Source organism: Alexandromys fortis, unplaced genomic scaffold, assembly GCF_014885135.2.
Source record: "Alexandromys fortis isolate MF-2015 unplaced genomic scaffold, M_Fortis_MF-2015_v1.1 scaffold_218, whole genome shotgun sequence".
Taxonomy (NCBI): Eukaryota; Metazoa; Chordata; class Mammalia; order Rodentia; family Cricetidae; genus Alexandromys; species Alexandromys fortis.
Window position 1 is genome coordinate 1,269,116 of NW_026068112.1, and position 22,399 is coordinate 1,291,514.

Genomic DNA, 22,399 nt, shown 5'->3' on the forward strand with positions numbered 1-22,399 from the left:
AGACCACAGAGAGTGAGTGCACCAGAATCCTGATGCGGGTGCTGGGAACTGAACCAGGTCCTCTGCAAGAGCAGCAACTGTTCTTAATCTCCAAGCCATCTCTCCAGCTCCAATATTCATTTTACTCTTAATTCTGTACATTGTCTGTGCGGTGTGTGCATGTGTGAAGTGCAAGTGCCTTCAGAGTCGAGGAGTGTCTGACCTCATGGAACTAGAGCTCAGGCTCCAGACTGGGGCCTCTACCTTACAAACAGTTACATTAATTGACAGGTTGATTTGGGCAGGAGTGTGCATGCCCACAGTATTCATGTCGAGGTCAGAGGACAACTTTCAGGAGCCTGCCCTTTCCTTCCATCTGTGGGTCCTGGGGATAAAGCTCTAGTTGTCAGGGTTGGTGGCAAATTCCTTTATGTGCTGAGCTGTCTTGCTGGTCCTCAAACAGGTAGCTCAATAAAATATAAAATCTTGTCAATTTTATGATGTAATAATTAATTGGATATTAAAATACCCACTTTCTGGACTGAAGAGATGGCTCAGTGCTTAAGATTATGAACTGGTTTTGCTGATTTTATTCCTAGCAACCAAATAAGGCTGCCCAAATCCACCTATAACTGCAGTTCCAAGGGACAGATTCCTTCTTGTGGCCTCCAAGAGCACATATCCACAGATACAAAACTATACACATACCATTTTAAAAGTAAATAGTAAAAAAATAAAAATAAAGCATCCACCTTTATAGCATTACAACAAAATGTATTTTTTATTAGCAATTAAACTAATAGCAAAATTAACCTGTTTTGACATTCAGAAAATATATGTATATTCCATGCGGATCAAAGCCCAGAAATCCTTCAAAATAACTATATACATGCCAATCCTAAAATGTATGTTTTATATTTACATTTTAAATTTGCTAGCCCAAAGCAGTTTAGAAATTTTCTGAGAGCTAAGCATAGTGGCACCAGTACTTGGTGGCAGAGGAAGGTGGATCTCTGTGAGTCCAAGGCCAGTCTGGTCTACATAGAGAATTCCAGGACAGACAGAGCTAGATTGTAGAGACCCTGTCTCAAAACAACAACAATAAAAAAACTTTTTTCTGAGCAATTAACAACGTATTTTAAAATGTAACCATTCTTTAAACAAGGAATTAGAGCCTCCTCTCATATGCAATAACATAGACCTTTTTTGTTACATATGAAGTAAGCTTACAAATGTGTTGAATGTTATTGATCATAGGGATTGTAGCTCCATAATTTTCCTCTTGAACGGGAAATTTATGAGCTGAGGAAACACTATGCAGGTAAATTGCTTACATCTGAACCTGAAGACCTGAGTTCAGTTCCGGGGACCCACATGGTAGAAAGAGAACTGACCAGCATGTTCTCTGACCTCCACATGTACACATACACACAGAATAAAAAGATGAAATAGTCCTGAAAAGGGAATAGCAATAACCCCACAAAAGGATTTTTTTTTAAATATTTATTTATTATATATACAATATTCTGTCTGTGTGTATGCCTGCTGGCCAGAAGAGGGCACTAGACCCCATTACAGATGGTTGTGAACCACCATGTGGTTGCTGGGAATTGAACTCAGGACCTTTGGTAGAGCAGGCAATGCTCTTAACCTCTGAGCCATCTCTCCAGCCCCCACAAAAGGATTTTTGTGAGCATTATTTAGAAGTCGTTCTGTCGAGACAGGTGAATCTCTGTGAGTTCGAGGCCAACCTGGTCTACAAGGGCTAGTTCCAGGACAGGCTCCAAAGCTACAGAGAAACCCTGTCTCAAAAAACCAAAAAAAAAAAAAAAAAACCCCAAAAAAAAAAAAAAAAAAAAAAAAAAAAAAAACCCCAAAAAAAAAACCAAAAAAAAAAAAAAAAGTTCTGTCATAATAAAGGATTGGGCTACGGATATGGCTGTGTAGGCAGAGTGCTCACCTAGCATGAACAAAGCCGGGTTCAGTCCTCAGTGCTTCATTCATGTACTGGTATGTGTTGCCACAGACCTGTAATCCCAGCAGTTGGGAGGTAAAGAAAAAAGGATCAGAACCCCAAGGTCTTCCTTGACTGTGTGGCATGTTAGAGACTAGTGTGGGCTACTTGAGACCCTGTGCCAAATAAAGAAATAATTTTCTTTTGTCCTTTCGGATACCTTTTAGGTACTCTTGACACCGAAGTGTAAAACTTAATTTCTTCATAAATTTGTTTTGAAAGGAAACCTAATCAAAATCTGTTTGTCTGATAGAAATTTTGTAATTTTAAACTTTTATGTCTCCAGTGAGTGTCATTTTAAATACATAATCTGTATTTTCTGTAAGTCAGATTATTTCTCCAAAGCATTTCTTTTAGAAGATCAGTTATTTTTTGTAAATCTTGTAACAATTTTTTTTCTTAGCCCGTTTCTAGAATTAGCATTTGAAACATCACCTCCAAAGCACTCCAGTGGGGAGGACGGCGCTCAGAGCACTATCTCAGTTAGCCAAGGCTTTAGTTAGGGCTGACAGAGGGGTTCCTATATCAGTTTTCAAAGCCAGGGGGAGCAGCTCCCAAGTCTGTCCTCAGATACTCACAGTAATGTCATAGATACATACTATAACGCAGGCATGTCAGGAACAGCAAGTTCAGAGAAGTGGGAAATGAAGGGACCAGGGCCATGCCACAGCTGTTTTTTCAGAAACTCTGTGGGAAAACTAAGTTCTGCCCCATGATGGTTTTAGAACTGATGCGTTTACAAAAGATAGCTAGAATTTCTCAAGGGCCATCAAGGTACATGAACTTAATATTTTCCATGGTTACATAAATCACAGATTCTCTGCATGCTTGCTTCTCGCTCTCAAATGGTCAACAGAAAATAGCCACAAAAGACCGACACATGTGGTACACAGACATCTATGCAGACAAAACATATGTACATACATGAATATATACATATGCAAACAGAAAATAGCTTGACAAGGCCCAATGTACAAGCAGTATAATAACTCAAATAGTTCAACAACAGCAGTTCAGAACTACAGAAGACAAAGCCTTGGAGACAATTCTCAAGAGCCCAATACCACAGCACTCGGGAGGCAGAGGCAGATGAATCTCCGTGAGTTTGAGGCCAGCCTGGTCTACAGAGCAAGTTCCAGGACAGTCTCCAAAGAGAGGAACCCTGCCCCCCCCCACAAAAAAAAAACAATCAGTCAATAAATAAAAGAGCCCAATCCCAAGTACAGCCCATGTTTGTGCTTCGCCAAATAGAGGTAGAACAGCAGCAGCAGATGGAAGCTGAAGTGGAAAGATGAAAGTCCCTAGCTACCTATGGTGGACATGCCTTTAGGGGGCAGAGGCAGGCGGATCAATGAGTTTTGAAGTGTTCCTGGTCTTTATAGTGTCAACAGCCAGAGCTTTGTAGAGAGGTTCTGTCTTGAAAGAAAGTCCCTGGAATAACGTGACCCTAGCAGCTGCTTGGTACTATTTAGCCCTCCTCTCCATTGGGAGTGAATGACTGACTGTTTTCTCCTGGCCATGGTTTGCCAGAATTGTTACCATACGTGTTAGGGTCAGAGCTACGGCCTGTCATCCCTGACAAGCTAGGTGTGGCCACCTATCCTCAAATATGTCAGTTAAATCCACTGTTAGTAATGAAACAAAAGAATTTATTCAGTGTGGCCACACTGGAAAGAGATTGAGTGACACCCACCTATCTGTTTTGGGGTTCTAATATAAAAAACATAGATGAGGGGGCCAGAGAGGTGGCTCAGAGGTTAAGAGCACTGACTGCTTTTCCAGAGGTCCTGAGTTCAATTCCCAGCAACCACATAGTGGCTCAATCATCTGTGATGAGGTATCGTGCCCTCTTCTGGCATGCAGGTGTGCATGTAGGTAGATACTGTATACATAATAAATAAAAAAAATAGATGAATTTCAGGTCGATAGAAGGTGTGATGCATAACTGATTATTAGTGGTCAAGGTGTAGCCCAACAGCTGTCATTGGCTCCTGTTTCCTGCAAGGTAATCTGACAAGTTGTCAGAACTGAGATCTTTCTGGGGTGACAACTTTCTCAGCCTGGCACCTGGGCTCAGCCTCTTCCTTCTCCCAAAATGAGCTTCCTGGGAAAGTTGAGTGAAGTCTGTTGTCTCAGTAGTCTGACAGCAGAGGAGGGACACTCACCCTTTTATGCTGTCTTCATCCTGTGAGGAGAGTTACACAGGAGTTGCAGGCATGAGCCAGCAGGCCTGGCCACACCTAGCTTTTTACTAGCTTTTCCAGCTGATGGTAGGTATTCTTTGATGCTGCACCAACACTTGGCAGGTGGTAAATTTTTTTTTCTTTTTTTGTGGTCCATACAGCATCATGCATGCTAGACCGGCACTCTGCCATTGTATTACATAGCTCACAAGATACGTGGTAATTTCTTAAAAGTTAGTTGCAAGGTTGATAATTTAGCTCAGTAATACCCTGCCTGGGTTTCATCCTCTGCACCAGAAAATAAAAAATAATTGAATTGTAAGGGCTGAAGAGATGACTCAGCAGTTAAGAGTATTGGGTGGTCTTCTCAAGGACCTAGGTTCAATTCCCAGCACCCACATGGCAGCTCACAACTTCCTGTAACTTCACTTCCAGGGGATCTGATGCCCTTTTCTCACCTTCAGAGGGCATTGCATGCAGGTGGTGCACAGACATACATGTAGGCAAAAATAATCATACACAGAAATGATTTTAAAAATAATAAAATTAGGGGGCTGGAGAGATGGCTCAGTGGTTAAGAGCCTCCAAGAAACCAGGATTACTGTGATTAAAGGCCTTTGCCACAAGGTCCTACTTTGAATTTTTTTTGTTGTTTTTTTTTTGTGGTTTTGGAGCCTGTCCTGGAACTAGCTCTTGTAGCCCAGGCTGGTCTCGAACTCACAGAGATCCGCCTGCCTCTGCCTCCCGAGTGCTGGGATTAAAGGCGTGTGCCACCACTGCCCGGTTTTAATTTTTTGAGGGGCTGGTTCATGAGTACTTCGTGGTGTGTGTGTGGAGGTCAGAGGACAACTTTCTGGAGTTTCTTCTCTCCTTTTATCATGTGGATCCTAGGGTCAAACTCAGGCTGTCAGACTGGAGAGGTGGATCATAGGTGACACCTATGTGGTGGAAGAGAGAACCAGCTCAGCAAGCTGTTTTCTCTGTGTGTGTGTGTGTGTGTGTGTGTGAGAGAGAGAGAGAGAGAGAGAGAGAGAGAGAGAGAGACAGAGACAGAGACAGAGACAGACAGAGACAGAGACACAGGCAGACAGAGAAAGGAAGGGATGGGGAAAGAGGAAGAGAGAGAGAATGAAAAAATAAATCGAGACTGACCCTCATATAGCCCAGGCCTGTCTAGAACTCACTGTATAGTTGAAGCTTGGTGCTTCTCATCCGCCTGCCTCCACTCCTAGGCAGTAGTGTTACAGGTATGCACCTTCTTTCAGGGCAAGGACTTTCTAAAACAGGACCTGCTTTTCCCCCTCAAGAGCATGTGGCAGTGAATACAGTAAGCTTATTTCACGGTTTGGTTTGGGCAAAGGCAATAGCAATTATACCCACCATGGTATTTTCACTATTATTGTAAATGCTAAGATGCTTTAAAAAAAAAAAAAAGTCAAATCATGCCTTAGTAGTATGGCAAAAATAGTTTGCACCACATGGATTCCTGAAAGGTTACTAGTATGGCTCAGGAGCCATAAATCACACTTTTGAACTGCTGTCCTAAGCAAACCACTGGTCAATGGGAGTTTATTCTTGCCATGCTGGCCTTGGTATCACTTGCCCATAATCTCAGTCCCTGGGAAGTGAAGACAGGACCAGGAGTTGAAGGTCATCCTCAGCTATGTAGTAAATTAAAAGTCAGCTTGGGCTACAGAGTTTCTGTCAAAAACAAAAAATCCAGTTTGCTGTCTGTAACGATTGATCAGCATTGCATTATTTTGCCATACCTAGAAAACAAAAAAAATTAACAGTTGCAATTCATTTTAGAAAAGATGCTCCTTGCTGGGTGGTGGCGGCACACCCCTTTAATCCCAGCACTGGGGGGCAGAGGCCAGCTTGGTCTACAGGACTAGTTCCAGGACACAGAGAAACCCTGTCTCGAAAAACTTAAGGAAGGGAGGGAGGGAGGGAGGGAGGGAGGGAGGGAGGAAGGAAAGAAAGAAAGAAAGAAAGAAAGAAAGAAAGAAAGAAAGAAAGAAAGAAAGAAAGAAGGAAAGATGCTTTTTAGTAGAGAAGATGAAAGCTCCCAAGAGTGGGAGTGGTTCTCCAAAAGGACTGCTTCCACATGCCCTGCCCAGTGTTTTATTGCTGCTTGTGTATGACGTGGGGTGCGCTCCACTGTGTGCATACAGATGATGACTTAGAGTCAGAGTCAGTTCTTGCCTTCTACCCAGAGTTCTGGGGAATGGGACTCAGGTCATCTGGCTTTTGTAAAAAGCACTTTGGCCTGTTGACCCATCTCACAAACCCTGCCTAGTAGCCTTTTATGTATTACAGAGGAATTGGATTGAGACCGAGGGAGTCATTATTGAAATTGGTCCGTTTTTGACCTCATCAAAGGCTAAGCCAATGAGGAGTCTACACACCCTGTCCTGTTCTCTTGGCCCAGAGAAATGACAGTGCCTTACTCATCCAGTCTGGTCATGTGCTGCAGGATTAGCTCATGGTCCACCAAGGCCCTGCCTTAAGGGTGATTAACTCAAACTTTCTGTCAAGCAGTATTTAAAAGATAGCTATCCTTGTGCCTTGCCTAGAAATTAGAATGCTGTTGACAGATTTCTGTCTCACCCAGTCCCACAGTTGTTCAGACCTAAAGAAACACACAGAGGCCTACATTAATTATAAACGGTTGGCCTATTAGCTCAGGCTTCTTATTAACTAATTCTTACATTTTAATTAGCTCATTATTCTTGTCTATGTTAGCCAAGGCTTAGTACATTTATCAGCGAGGCATTCTCATCTTGCTTCCTCTGTGTCTGGATGATAACTGCAGACTGAGTCTTTCCTCTTCCCAGAATTCTCCTGTTCTCATCACCCCACCTCTACTTCCTGCCTTGTCACCCAGACTTTAAAATAAGTCAAAAGATATGTAGAGGAAGCAAGATAGGCCTCTGTGTGTTTGTTTGGGACTGAATGGCTGCAGGACCTGGCAGGACAGAAACCTCTGTCAACAGAATGCATGTTTTTGAACTATGTTCTTTAAAATTATATTCCACCACTGGGTCTGGTGATAAAACCCAGTAATCCCATCTACTTGGGAAGTTGAGACACTAAGATCACAAATTCAAGGCCTACCTGAGCTGTGGCCTAAGTTTCACGTCAGCTAGATCCTCTCTCAGAACACAGAAAGGGAAACAGCAGGTGTGGTGACTCCAGGCTGTAATCCTAGCACTTGGGAGGTGGGGTCGGAAAGAGCAAATTTGAGGTCAGGTAGGCTACGTGAGCTCCTGGCCCCCAAATGAAAACATCTTGTGCACACATTTCACTATGGTGGTACATGTCTATAGCTTAGCATTTGGGAGATAGAAGAAGGGAGATTTTGAGTCCCATGCTTTCATGGGCTTGGCAAAACCATGTCTTAGAGAATACCAACAAAATGCAAGAAAACGTTTTACAGGCTGCTGCTTCCCCTGTGTTTGAATTGCAGCTCCCTGGATACTTTTGTTCCTATGCATAAAGATGTCTCTGGTGGATTTGGGGAAGAGGCTGCTGGAAGCTGCAAGAAAAGGCCAAGATGATGAAGTGAGAACGCTGATGGCAAATGGGGCCCCGTTCACCACAGACTGGGTGAGTTGAGCTCAAGAGGTGTGGTGCTTCCCTCTTGTGCTATGTCATTCCTGCCTCCTGCAGGAGTGTTATGTGTGTTGCCTGACTGCAGTTCTCCTCCAGTGTGAAAGCTGCCTGTCAATAGGTAGTAGTAATTGTGAGCTGTTAAATTGTGGGAATTTGGATGGAGAGATCAGAGGTTAAGAGCGCTGACTGGACCTCTGGAAGAGGTCCTGAGTTCAATTACCAGCAACCACAGTGGCTCACAACCATCTGTAATGAGATCTGGTGCCCTCTTCTGGCCTACATACAACTAGAACCCTGAATACATAATAAATAAATCAATCTTTAAAAAAATACTGGGAATGTCTCTCTTTTATTTTTATATTTTTATTTGCAGTTGTGATGGTATATGTCTTTAGTCCTAGAACTTTTGGGGAGAGGTAGGAAGACCTCTGAGTTTGAGACCATCCTGGTCTACATCACAAGCTCCAAGATAGCCAAAGCTACATAATGAAATCCTCTCTCAAAAAACAAATATAAAGCTCCCAAAAGTTGTCCTGACCTCACACATATACACCTGTGTGTGCTGTGCACACATGTACACATACGTGCAAATAAATGTTACAAATACCAGGCATGGTTGTATATATCTTTTTGTTTGTTTTTGTGACAATATTGACTGTCCTGAAACTCGTTTCATAGTAGACCAGGCTGGCCTCAAACTCACAGAGATCCGACTGCCTCTGCCTCCTGAATGCTTGGATTAAAGGCATGCCAACTAGTAGTATACATCTTTAACTCCAGCAGTTGGGAGGCAGAAGCAGAAGATTAACCATGAATTGAAGGTCAGCCTGGTTTATGTAGTAAGACTTTGTCTCAGGGGAGAAAGAAAGGCCAGGTGGTAGTGGTGGTGCATACCTTTAATCCCAGCACTCAGTATATAGAGATAGGTAGATTTCTGAGTTTGAGGCCTACCTGGTCTACAGAGTGAGTTCCAGGACAGCCTGGGCTACATACAAAACCTTGTCTTAAAAAAAAAAAAAAAAAAAAAGAAAAAAGAAAGAAGAAAAGAAAGAATAGTTTAATATAGTGAGCTTGTCCAACTCAACTTGGAGACCAAAGAGTTTCAGAAGATTCAGGTCCATGGAGTAATGGAGGGCATCTAAACACATTGGTTTTGCTTTTTAAGATTTATTTACAGATGGTTGTGAGCCACCATGTGGTTGCTGGGAATTGAACTTTGGAAGAACAGCCAGTGCTCTTAACTGCTAATCTCTTCAACCCGCGTTCACAGATTTTCTTTCTTCCCTTTTTTTTCCCCTTTGGGTTGTTTTTGTTTTTTGAGACAGGGTTTCTCTGTGTAACAGTCCAGGCTGTCCTGGAACTCACTTTGTAGACCAGGCTGGCCTTAAACTCACAGAGATCCGCCTGCCTCTGCCTCCCAAGTGCTGGGATTAAAGGCGTGTGCCACCACTACCTGGTGGTTCATGAATTTTCTAAGCACTGACTGATGCTAACAATTTTTATGATGGAGTAATGATTGTTGTAGTATGATTAGTTCATAACTTCAGGGTCCAACTGGTTCTTTTTGTTTGTTTGTTTGTTTGTTTTGAGACAGTCTCTCTCAATGAAACCCTGGCTTCTTGGGCTTCTATCTCACAGAGATCCACCCGCTTCTGCCTCCTTAATGCTGGGACTAAGGGTGTAACCACCACCCAGATTACTCTTCTTGACACAAAAAAACTGTCTTGTAAGCCATGCTTAAAATCTACCTAACTCAAAATCATTATACTTTAATTTTATGATTTCTATTGTTTTTAATTATATGTGTGTGTCTTTGTGGGGTGGGCATGTGAGTACAGTTATCCTTGGAAACCAGGGTGTCGGGTCACCTACAGCTGGAATAATAGCTGTGAATCACCTAACATGGGTGCTGGGAACTGAACTCAGTGCTTTTAACCATTGAGTTATCTTTCTAGCCCATGTATATTAATTTTTAATTCTATTATTTATTCAGTCTTATCTGCCCTATAAGATTTTTTTCTTCAAGGATGAATACTATAGGATTCATTTATTGTTCATGTATCTCTACCCCAAAATGATACAGTTCTACACACGGTAGAATTCAATGAGTATTACTTTCCCACAGCTTGGAACATCACCTCTTCACCTTGCAGCCCAGTACGGCCATTATTCCACAGCAGAGGTGCTCCTTCGAGCAGGCGTGAGCAGGGATGCCCGGACCAAGGTGGACAGGACCCCTCTGCATATGGCTGCAGCTGATGGCCATGCACACATCGTGGAGCTGCTGGTTAGGGTAAAGCAAGAATGGTGGTGGGGTGATGCTTTGAAACACTCACCTCCCGCACTGTCTTTTAAATAGTGGGGGAATTGGGCGGGAAAGACTTGAGAATAGTTGGCCATTAAGTTGTATCTCTTTATTTATTTATTTAAATTGATTTTTTTTCATGAAAACCATGTTTCAAGAGTCATGAAGATGAGTTTGTTTTCTAATTTTTTAAAGACTTAACAGGTTTTATTGATTTTCCTCATTCTTTTCTGTAGGTGTTCTCTGTACTTGTGCCTGTTTTTTTTTCAAGCCCTACTCAGCTTTCTGCTAATAAATGCAACAAAGTCTGTTCCTTGCCCCTCCTCAGCCATCTGTTAGAGTTTCCCGGGGCTGTCCTTAGCAGACCCACTCGTTGGAAGCATAATGTCTCAGCTCAGGCGGACTTGAGAAATGTTTTTCTCGTTGATCCTCCTTAAGTGAGAGCTACAGCTAAATCTCTCTGTTGCGATGGGGTCTTACACCTGAGCCCTGTAACCATTATCACAGAAAGGTCGCCTTTTTCTAACAGAGCGGTGCGGATGTGAATGCCAAGGACATGCTGAAGATGACCGCTTTACACTGGGCCACAGAGCACCACCATCGAGATGTTGTTGAGTTACTTATCAAATATGGAGCTGATGTCCATGCTTTTAGCAAATTTGACAAGTCTGCCTTTGACATCGCACTGGAGAAAAACAATCCTGAGATTCTGGTCATCCTTCAGGTATGGTTCCTAGATTGTCCCCAAAGTACGCTTCAGCTTATAGACTATTTTGAGAGAGCTGAATTTTCCCCATTTTATCAAAATAGCACTTCTATCATGCTTCAATCATATGACTCTGTGTTAGCATCTCTCTCTCTCTTTCACACATAGACACAGACACACACCACACACACACACACTCACACACACCCAGTGGAGACAGGGTCTCAAGTAGCCCAGGGTGATCTCAGATTTTGAATGTAGCTAAAGATGACTCTTGATCCTCCTGTTTCTGCCTCACATATGCTAGAATTACAGGCTGTATACTGTGCTTGGCCTTTGTTTTGAGACAGTCTCACTGTGAAGTCAGAGCTAGCCTCTCCAACCAGGCCTTCCCTTAGGTTTTTTTTTTGTTTGTTTTTTTGTTTTTTTAATAGGATTATAGAAAGTCCTGAATTGTTTGTGGTAATTAGAGAGCAATATTTCGGGACTACTCAGTGCTGACATTGTAGAGCAGAACTCTACAGATCTTTTCTGGTTCTGAGAGTTGCCCAATTTATGGAAATGTAGCCAGAACAAAAAAGAACATTTATTTGACTGTCCATTGCTTTTCTCTCCATTAAAGTTTCCATTTCTAGTTAAACTAGACTTGACAGTCTTAAAAGTCACAGGCTAGGCACAGTGGCACATCCCTTTGATCCTAGCATTTAGTAGGGAGAGACAGGTAAATCTCTTGAGTTTGAGTTCAAGGCCACCTTGGTCTACAAAGCGAGTTCCAGTCCAACCAGGGTTATACAGTGAGACCCTGTCTCAAGACAAGAAAGAAAAAGGTTTGTTGCTGCTGGAGATACGGCTCTGTAATCAGAAATACTTACCAGTGGGCGATAGTGGTGCACACCTTTAGTTCCAGCACCTGGCGGCAGAGGCAGGTGGAGCTCTGTGAGTTTGAGGCCAGCCTGGTCTACAAAGGGAGTTCTGGGACCACTGGAGCTATTACACATCAAAAGCCTGTTTCAAAAAAACCAAAAATAGGGCTGGAGAGATGGCTCAGAGGTTAAGAGCATTGCTTGCTCTTCCAAAGGTCTTGAGTTCAATTCCCAACAACCACATGGTGGCTCACAACCATCTGTAATGAGATCTGGTGCCCTCTTCTGGCCTGCAGGCATAAACACAGACAGAATATTGTATACATAATAAATAAATAAATTAAAAAAAAAACCAAACCAAAAATAAAGAAATAACACAATACTTACCAGTCTTGAAAAGGACCTAGATTCAGTTCCCAGAACCCACATAGGGTAAATTACAACTGCCTAAATTTCAGTTCCAAGGGATCCTATTTCCTCCTCTGCCCTCCATTGGCACCTGTGCACACATGGTACACATAAACTCATACAGGCACGCGCGCGAAAAAACACACACACACATTAAAAAGAAAATCATTTTAATAAGAAAGAAAGTCGCTCTCGGGGCTGGTAGATAGCTTAGTCAGAAGGTGTGTCTTGTAAACATGAGAAACTGAGTTTGATCCCCAGAACCCAAGCACAAAAGCCAGGAATGGGCCGGTGAGGCGACTCAGTGGGTAAAGGCTCTTGCTGCCAATTCTAACAGCTTGAGTTCAATTTCCAGTACCCCTCTTTAAGAAGAAAATTAACTCCTGCAAGTGTCCGCTGACCTCCTATCATAAGACACACTTCTGGGGAGACAGAACACATGCTGCCTACTTACTCCAGAAGGGGAGTCATGGCAGATCAAAGTAGTGATATGTACACCAGATTCAGTTTGGTGAAGCAATGAATTTGTATTGTGGGTATTAACGGAAGAGTGGATGAGGGCATCTTATAAGGAGCAGGGATTTAACAGAAAAGCAGCTCTGTCACCAGGACACCCGCCCCAGCATGGACATCTGCAGCCCTGGAGCACTCTAGCCGGCTACAGGCAGTTCCACTTCCTAACATGTGCAGTCGGCCGGCCAGAGTCTCTCCCCACAACTGTTCACACACTGATGCAGGGGCCCTCGGGAATCCTCCAATCCTCTGTTCTCTGCTGTGTGGCTTTTCACTGGTCGCCTCTCCTTTCTCTCTGGAGCGGATGTTCCAATTTAGAGGGGATGTTGCAAATTAGAGGAATTCATGCCTTAGCATTTATGTGTGTGTGTGCCCTGGCACACTAGTGCACATATGTACACACACGACAAATAAATTGTAATTAAAAAATGTGGAAAACGGCTGCAGAAACAATGTGCTTATAATCTCAAAGTTGGGGGAGCAGAGACAGATCTCCAGAGCTTGCTGGGCAACCAGCGTTGTTTACTTGATGAGCTCCAGACCAATAAGAGCCTACCTCAGAAAAACAAGGCAGCTAGCTTCTGAGAAACAATACTCAGGGTTGTCCGCAGGCTGCACCCTCCCGCACAAACACCTCACACAGTCGCTCTCCAGTCAAGGTGGCAATGCTTATCTAATCCCACCGTTGTGAATTACATGGAGGTAGAAGGCATAGAAGCTCAAATGGCAGCTTCAGCTACATAGCAAATTTAAGTCCCACCTGGGCTACTTGAGACCCTGTCTCAGAAAAACAAAATCCAAATAAAAAACCAGCAGTCCTGTGCCTGTGGCATGTTTGTACGATGCCTTAGTGTCTCTCCTCATACCCACACAAGGGAAGCGAATGCCCAGACCTGAAAGGCAGAGACCCCACCTCTCTACTGCCACACCCTTCACCTGTTCCCCACAAAGGCAGATCCTGAAACCATCAAAAATTAAATTAAAAGAAAACAAAAAATTAAATTTAGGGGATGACTTAGTGGGTAAGGGCTTTTGCTGCCAAGCCTGACAACCTGCGTTCAAGTCCCTGGAACCCACGTGCTGGAAAGTGAAACCCAGCTCCTGACAGTTGTTCCCAAACAGAGCTACACAGTTTTTTTGGTGAGAGAGGGGTGTTTCAAAACAGGGTTTCTTTGTGTAGATAAGACTGGCCTGCCTCTGCCTCCTGAGTCCTGGGATTAAAGGTGTGTGCCATCACCATGTGGCTTACACAGAGAGTCTTAAAAAATAAGTAAATAAATTTAAGTGTGGAAAAAAATTTAATTGAGTCAGTAAAATGGCTCAGGTAGAGGCACCTGCCAAGTCTGATGACCCAAATTTGATTCTCTGACCCCACATGGTGCAAGGTGTCCATTGTTTTCTGGCCTCTGCGTGCATATGCCCATCCCCCCATACGCACACAATAATAGAATTCATTTCTCAGGGAAAAAAAGATTCTGTGCTAGAGAGGCATAAACGGAAAACAGATGTGAGATGACATGGAGGGGCTGGAGAACAAGTGCGGTTCTGCAGTTTGGGGAGGCGGGCAGGCGCTGGGGCTCTTGTTCCAGGGCTGTGAAGTAGCTTCTTATGTGGGCACTGGGAACATAGTAAAAGCTTTTTTGTTGTTGTTGTTTTATTATGTGTGTTTTTAAAACTGGGTTTTCCTGGAACTGGCTTTGTAGACCCAGCTGTCCTTAAAATTACAGAGAGCCACCTGCCTCTGCCTTCTGAGTGCTGGGGTTAAAGCTGTACCACCACCCAAGGCTGGAAGCTTTGTTTGTTTGTTTTGTTTTGTTTTGAATGGGGGTTGAAAGATGACCTTGGCCACACGGCTCTGCTTCACCTGGTAATTGCTATCTAGCTCGAGCTGACCTCAAACTCAACATGATCCTGTCTCAGCTTTTGGAGTGCTGCTGGGATTACAGTTTGAACTGCTTCATATGGATTTAGAAACTCAGATTCAGGACTTGTTGAAATATGGAGCGGCGGCGGGGCTGCTTCCCCAACACCCCAGCCGCCTGCTAGCTCATGCCCAAAATAACAACACACAAACTATATTCATTTAAGAACTGCTTGGCCCATGAACTCTAGCCCTTACAGGCTAATTCTCGCACCTGGACTAGCCCATTTCTAATGATGTGTGTAAGCACCCCAAGGTGCGCTTACCGGGAAGATTCTAGCCTCCGTCCATGTTGTCCGTGAGCAGAGCAGAGTCTGACCTCACTTCCTCTTCTGCCCAGAATTCTATTCTGTTTACTCCTCCCATCTATGTTCTAACCTATCAGGGCCAGCCAAGCAGTTTCTTTTATTGCTCAGCCAATGAAATCAACAGATTGATATATGACACTCCCACATCAAGGACTGATGTGATTGTTTTAAAACGGTAATTGGAGTTGGCACACACATTGGATGGAGAAGACAATGCTAACTAGCATATGATTGCTTCCTTCAGGCTAGACCAGCCTACCCGTGCTTCCTCTGGGAAGCTGGTAGAAGGTAGAAGTAGCTGATGAAGAAAGAGTTTAACAGTATCCGGAGAATGGATAATCTGTCTCAATTGCAGTCCTCAGTCAAGGGGATAATTACATACGAAAAATAGCTGCTTGTGCATCTTCAGTTTTTGTTTGTTTTCATGACAGATCGTTTTACAAAGACTGGTTATTCTCCTTAACTTTCAGTTATTGTCCAAAGTCCTTTCATAACTGTACTTTTTAGTAGTTATGTTTGTAGAAAACTTCTGAGAGTAAGAATACAAGATAAGGGCCGGGCGGTGGTGGCGCACGCCTTTAATCCCAGCACTCGGGAGGCAGAAGCAGGCGGATCTCTGTGAGTTCGAGACCAGCCTGGTCTACAAGAGCTAGTTCCAGGACAGGCTCCAAAACCACAGAGAAACCCTGTCTCGAAAAACCAAAAAAAAAAAAAAAAAAAAATACAAGATAAGCATCTTTTCACCAAATTGAGCAGACATCCTCGGAAGCAAGGGTGTAGCATATGGAACTAGAGACTTCAAAACCTGCTACTCATTTATCTGCTTGTTATATGTTCTCTGAGGAGTTTCTTCAGTGGCAGAATGGAACAGGTTGTGGGATAAACTCTAGAGAATATTGTTCTCTGCAGGGATCTCCTACTAGCACCTTGTCTTGTAGATAACTGGTCACAGAATATAGGTGCTGCAAAATGCCTTTTAGACTGTCCAGACCAGTTTCTTCCCTTCTTTTTTATTTTCTTTTTACACGTTTGAGGTTAAGTGGAGCATGTGAAAGCTTTGTGAATAGTGCAGCCTTGCTTTCTCAAACAGAAGCAAGCCTGGGAAAGCCAGCTGCTTCAGTAGAGAAAAAGGTCGTAGCTCCCTGCCATCGTATGCAGGCTAGTTCTGCCTGCTGGAGCACTGGTAGGGAGGGCCGTTCAGCGACTGTATGACTGAAGTTCTGACTTTGCCATATCCTCGTTTGTTTGGTAGGAAGCAATGCAGAATCAGGTGAGCGTCAACCCCGAGAGAGCCAACCCAGTGAGCAACCCTGTGACTGTGGCTGCTCCATTCATCTTCACCTCTGGAGAGGTCGTTAACCTCGCTAGCTTTGTCTCTTCAGCCAACACCAAAGCACCCGCAGGTAATGCTCAGATAATGAGACATCTATTTTAAGCATAAAAATGAGCAGAATCCCATTTTCCTATGGATAGTCTAATTATCACTATTATAAAAATTCCCTAAATGATGCTGGGATTAAAGATCTGAGGTAGAAAACTTGCTGTGTATCTAAAGCCATGGACTAAATCTCCAGTACCACAAAAAAGAAAAGGAAAAACGTTTCCTAAATGGTTGTTTTTCAGTGTAGACATTGAACGTGGGGCCTCACACTCTGGATCTGTGTTCACAGCCCATTCTTTTTCTACTTCTGTTTGTTGTTTGTTTGGTTTATTTTATTATCAAACAGACAAACAGGGGGCTGGAGAGAAGAGTCAGCAGTTAAGAGGGTTTACTCCTTTGGCAAAGACCTGGGTTCTCTTCTCAGCACCCATATCAGAAGGCTCATAACTGCCTGTTGTAACTTCAGTTCCAGGGGATCCAATTCCCTCTGGCCTTTGGGGATACCTACACACATGTGATGCACATAAACTCATTCAGGTACATACATATATACAGAAGTAATTTTTTAAAACCTAGCACATTAAAAGTTTTTGATTGCTAGTGACTTGATAGCCCTGTATGTTCCAGCCTCCATGAAGGAAGCAGATGGTGACCACTGCTGCACCGTAGTGTGCTGCTTAGCAAGCACACAGCCCTGGGTTCCGTATCCAGTATGACACCAACACAATTTATCTAAAACTTGCTTAGTCATTGGCTTATTTGGGGAGGATTTGTGAGTTCTTACATTAGCCTTGCTGTGACAGGCTAAAAGATAAGAAAAACAGGGACCCAACAGAATATTCAGGATTAACAGGCAGCTGAGTCTGCAGTGCCAGCACTTGAAAGGCTAAGGCAAGAGGATATGGATGACACAGTAAGATCCTGGCTCTTCCTCCCACCCTCACCCCGCGCACACACACACACAAAGGAGGCCAGCATAGCCTAATCAGGGAACCCCAGGTTCATGATTTCAAGAGAGACCATGTTTCAGGAGAACAAATTGGCCACTTCCTGGGGAACAGCATCTGAGGCCGACCCCTGCCCTCTGCATGAACGTACGTACACTCCATACAAAAGAAGTATACCAACAGGCTGAAGCCTGCACTCTAGGGACTGCCCAGCCCACTGCCCTCTTGCAGTATGTTAAACAAATTATTCTGCCTCAAAAAATGTAATTATATGTAAAGAAATATGTATGTGTGTGCATCTGTGTATATGTCAATTTTTAAGGCAGTCTTACTTAGCTTGGGCTAGCCTGGAACTTCGATCTTCCACCCTCTACCTCCTTAGTGTGTCCCTCCCTGCTGGGACTAGAAACCAGGGCTTCAGCAGCCAGGCAGTGGTGGCACACACCTTTAATCCCAGCACTCTGGAAGCAGAGGCAGGTGGATCTCTGCAGGACAACTAGGGATATACAAAGAAACCCTGGCTCAGGGGGGAAAAAAAAGTATTGAAATACACAGGCGTGTTCCTGCTCCCTTCTCATGTTTTATCTCGTGTGTTTAAGCTTGGCTGGAAATACAGTGCTGGCATTTCCAGTGTAGTCGGGCAGATGCGCTGCAGAATGCCCTTCTAATAATGAAAACAGTAAGTTTTCAAGGACTGGCAAGATGTCCCAGCAGGTAAGAGCTTCTACCAGGAACTCACATGGTAGATAGAAACCCAATTTTCACTTGTGTCTTTATGACCTCAATATGTGCACCATACACACAAAGTTAAAAAAAAGAATTCAAGTTACTTAGCCAGTGTTGGTAGCGTGTGAAAAAAAGCTTTATGAATTTATATAGCTGGGGCAGGTAATTGGAGGTAGGGCTCCGCATGCAGTCTCCTAAGAACTACAGAGCAGCTGTCGACTACACTTTCTTTTTCTGTTTTGTTTTGTTTGTTTGTTTGTTTTGGGTTTTTGGGGGGGTTTTTTTCAAGACAGGGTTTCTCTGTAGCTTTGGAGCCTGTCTTGGAGCTACCTCTTGTAGACCAGGTTGGCCTCAAACTCACAGAGATCCACCTGTCTCTGCCTCCTGAGTGCTGGGATTAAAGGTGCGTGCCACCACTGACCGGCTTTTTTTTGTTTTGTTTTATTTTAAAGACTATTTATTATGTATACAGCATTCTGTCTGCATGTGTGCCTACACACCAGAAGAGGCACCAAATCCCATTATAGATTGTTGTGAGCCACCATGTGGTTGCTGGGAATTGAACTCACGACCTCTGGAAGAGCAGCCACCTTTAACCCCAGCACTCAGGAGATAGAGTCTGGCAGGTCTCTTGAGTTTGAGGCCAGCCTGGTCTACAGAGTGAGTTCTAGTCCTTGGAGCTGTTCAAGAAAGTGAGTGGTGTCAGGAGAAACGTATGTTGGATTGGGGTGAATCACTTAAGTTCTCAAGGTCACTAGTTGCTCATCCGGCCTGGTTGTCTTAGATTTCCACTGTAACATTCAGATTTGGTGCTTTCTCTGGGTGCGGATCAAAAAGTGTTCAGTGTTTCTGAATTAGGGGCTCATGGGTCTCAACTCTGGCTCCCCTTGCCTCTACCTCCCAAGGACTAGGAATACAGCTGCTTGCTACCATACCCAGTTTATCCTTCATTTCTGTGAGGTGCCAACAGGTCGGGTTTTTTTTTTAGTATTTATTTATTTATTTATTATGTATACAATATTCTGTCTGTGTGTATGCCTGCAGGCCAGAAGAGGGCACCAGACCTCATTACAGATGGTTGTGGGAATTGAACTCAGGACCTTTGGAAGAGCAGACAATGTTCTTAACCGCTGAGCCATCTCTCCAGCCCTCCAACAGGTCGTTTTCATTGACTTTCCTGTGGATGGGATGGCCAAGCTCCACTGAGGCCAAGTTCCCGGTGACTTTCAGTCTGTGACTCCTGTTAAGAAGGAGAAGCTTCCCCTGTCCTGTGGGTTATTGACCAGCCAATGCCGATGGCTCTCACACACATAGGCTCTCAGGAATGGACCTGGCGCACAGTGGGGAGTCTGTAGTGTAGCTCTTGTGTCAGAGGGGAAAGGCCACTTCCATGCGGCTCATCTGTTAACTTTTACCCATTGTTTACTATAATGTTTTACTAGTTCACTGTTAAATGTCACCATATTTTTAAATTTTCTATACTAATTTACAGGGTTTTTTTTTTTTCAAGTTTCATACATTTACTTAGACTTTAAAAATGATGCCTAGAAAAGGGATTCTAAGATCTCGGGGAAACACAGCACATCATACGCTACAGGAGGAATTCAAGTGCTCAGTAACCTGTAAAACTGGTGATCCTGGCCCAGACAAAAAGTGTAACACACACACACTCACACAGGCTAGGATGTAATTCAGGTTGAGTGTTTGCCTAGCTTTCACAAGTCACAAGGTTCAGGGTTTTTTTTTTTTTTTTTTTTTGCTGAGACAGGGTTTCTTGAGTGCAGCTGCCTGGAATTCCCTCTGGTAGACCAGGCTGACCTTGAACTCATAGAGACCCACCCACCTCTGCCTCTGGAGTGCTGAGTTTAAGTGTGCGCTACCACCACCTAGTTCAAGATCCTGGCATGGTAGCTCACACTTGAAATCCCAGCACTTGTGAGGTAGATGCAGGAGGATCAAGAGTTCAAGATCGGGGCTGGAGAGATGGCTCAACGGTTAAGAGCATTGCCTGTTCTTCCAAAGGTCCTGAGTTCAATTTCCAGCAACCACATAGTCTGGTGCCCTCTTCTGGCCTTCAGGCATACACGTAGACAGAATATTGTATACATAATAAATAAATAAATATTTTTAAAAAAAAAGAGCTCAAGATCATCCCCAACTCCACTGTGAATTTAAGGCCAACCTGGACTATGTGAGACCCTATCCCCTATCCCACTACCCCTAAAAAGTATATATACTACTTGGGTTTCTTTGACATGGGGTCTCACGTAGCTCAGGCTGGCCTCAGGCTCTATATGCAGCTTGGAACTTGAGATCCTCCTGCCTTTGTCTCCCAAATAGGATTTATCATGCCCCGTCACACCTGGAAAGTTTAAGTGCATTCGAACTAGCCTTACTTCAAAATGTATTTATTCGTAGCACCAATCTCTTTTTGTTATTTGAGAATTGGATCTTTGTTTTTGTTTTTTTGTTTTTCTGTTTCTTGAGAAGGAATCTCACTACATAGCCCAGGCTGGCCTGGAAGTCAAGGCAGTTCTCCTGCCTCAGGATCCTCAGTGCTGTGATTGCAGTGTACGCTGCCAACTGCACCGAGGACCTCTTTATTGAACACTGCTAACATCTCAGTGAGGACATTTTTAGAAAATACTGTTCTAACAGCGTCCCTGTGTTCTTCTCTCCTGACTTGTTACTCATTAAAGCTTTTCTGGAAGATTATTGGTGCTCAGTCCTGTCGTCCTGGACTTAGAAGGCTGAGACTGGCTGAGTTGTCTGGGTATAGAAGACACTACCTCAAAAAAAAAAAAAATCAACCAAAAAATTTATTTTCCAAAAAGAGGATGATGAAACTTGTTCTTATTTTATACACACATGCACACACACACACACACACACATATATGACATTTTAAATTCACTTTTGTTATCCCTAGCTAATTTAGAGGAAATCGAAGAAGGAAATTCACTTGACTCATCAATCCAGCAAGTGGTGGGGAGTGGCGGCCAGAGGGTCATCACCATAGTGACTGATGGAGGCCCTCTGGGTAATATCCAAACCTCACTCCCTACTGGAGGCATTGGCCAGCCCTTTATTGTAACTATGCAAGATGGACAGCAAGGTAAGTTATATCTAGTAGACATTTGCTATTTAAAGATATTTTATTTATTTATTTTTGGGTTTTTGAGACAGAGTTTCTCTGTGTAGCTCTGTCTGTCTTGGAACTCAACTGTAGACCAGGCTGGCCTAAAACTCACAGAGATCTGCCTGGGATTAAAGGTGTGAGCCACCACCTTGAGCTGCTCTCAAGGCCTTAATCTGTACCTCAGCCTGGCCTCAAACTCACCATGTAACCTGGGGGACACTAAACTCAGAGCAGTCTCCCCACCTTAGTTTCCTGGGCACTGGAATTATAGGTGTGGGCCACCACCCTCTACTTTATTTATTTATTTAGAAACAGCATCTCTCATAGCATAGCTGGCCTCAAACTCACTTAATAGCCAAAGATGACCTTGAATTCCTGACGCTCTTGCTTCAACTTCCCAAATACTAGGATTATTGGCAAGAGCCATCATTCCAGTTTTGACTTCTCTCCCTCTCTCTTTTTTCCTTTCTCTCTCTCTCTCTCTCTCTCTCTCTCTCTCTCTCTCTCTCTCTCTCTCTCTCTCTCTCTCTCTTTCACAGAGAGAGAGAGAGAGAGAGAGATGTCTTGCTTGCTGTGTATCTTTGGCTAACCTGGGACTCACTATGTAGACTAGGGTGGCACAGACAAAGCTCCCCTTCTGCCTTAGCCTCTTGAGTACTGACATCACAGGCCTGCACCACCATATTTGGCTGAAGGTCTTTGTCTTAAGAACCTGAGGCCTTCGTGGTTTCTGAGCTGTGGTTCTTTCCTTCCTTGGTGCTACTTCTTTCCTGATTTCTTTCTCTGTGACTTTAAGTTACCTTTTGACTTCAAACTCTGTGTTTTGTTGTTTGGGATTTATTTTTTGAGACAGGGCTACAGAGAGCTCTGCTGTTGACCAGGCTGAGCTCGAATTCAGAACTCTGCCTACCTCTACCTCCTGAGCACGGGGACTAAGGACGTGTACCCCCCAGCTAAAGAGTCTAAGCTCTATAAAGAGATATCACAACAATGTACATGAGTGGGGGGATGGATATAACCTGTGATAGAATACTTCTCTGACATACAAGAAGCCATGCCAAAAATAATAATATGAAGTTCACTTTTTTCTAGTAAGGCAAAAAAGCCTCTGTGTGCTGTGTGCTCATGTCTCCCACGGTGTGCTTGGCTTGTAGTTCTAACTGTGCCTGCCGGCCAGGCTGCAGAGGGGACAGTAATTGAAGAGGAAGAAGAGGAAGAAGAGGAGTTGCCATTGGCAAAGAGACCAAGGATGACAGAGACAACTATCAGTATTGAGGAAAGCAAGGTAATGAGATTCTTCTCATAAGAGAGGAGGAGTGGAAGCCCTGGTGATTGGAGGTGAAGCCCTCTTCATCTTTCTGTCTGCCGTCTGAATACTCTGTTGTCAGGAA

General features: G+C 43.7%; 1 protein-coding gene across 3 annotated transcripts in view; it reads left to right on the forward strand.

Annotated features, from left to right (window-relative positions):
- The window catches only part of Gabpb2 (GA binding protein transcription factor subunit beta 2), a 35,839-nt gene that overhangs the window by 5,146 nt on the left and 8,294 nt on the right, over positions 1 to 22,399 (forward strand). For all 3 annotated transcript variants that reach the window (XM_050124538.1, XM_050124540.1, XM_050124541.1), the window contains exons 2-7: positions 7,646 to 7,785; positions 9,917 to 10,084; positions 10,626 to 10,820; positions 16,068 to 16,218; positions 20,799 to 20,984; positions 22,163 to 22,293. In XM_050124538.1, coding sequence (XP_049980495.1) covers positions 7,678 to 7,785; positions 9,917 to 10,084; positions 10,626 to 10,820; positions 16,068 to 16,218; positions 20,799 to 20,984; positions 22,163 to 22,293 — 939 coding nt within the window. In that variant the 5' untranslated portion in view covers positions 7,646 to 7,677. The remainder of the gene's footprint in view (positions 1 to 7,645; positions 7,786 to 9,916; positions 10,085 to 10,625; positions 10,821 to 16,067; positions 16,219 to 20,798; positions 20,985 to 22,162; positions 22,294 to 22,399) is intronic.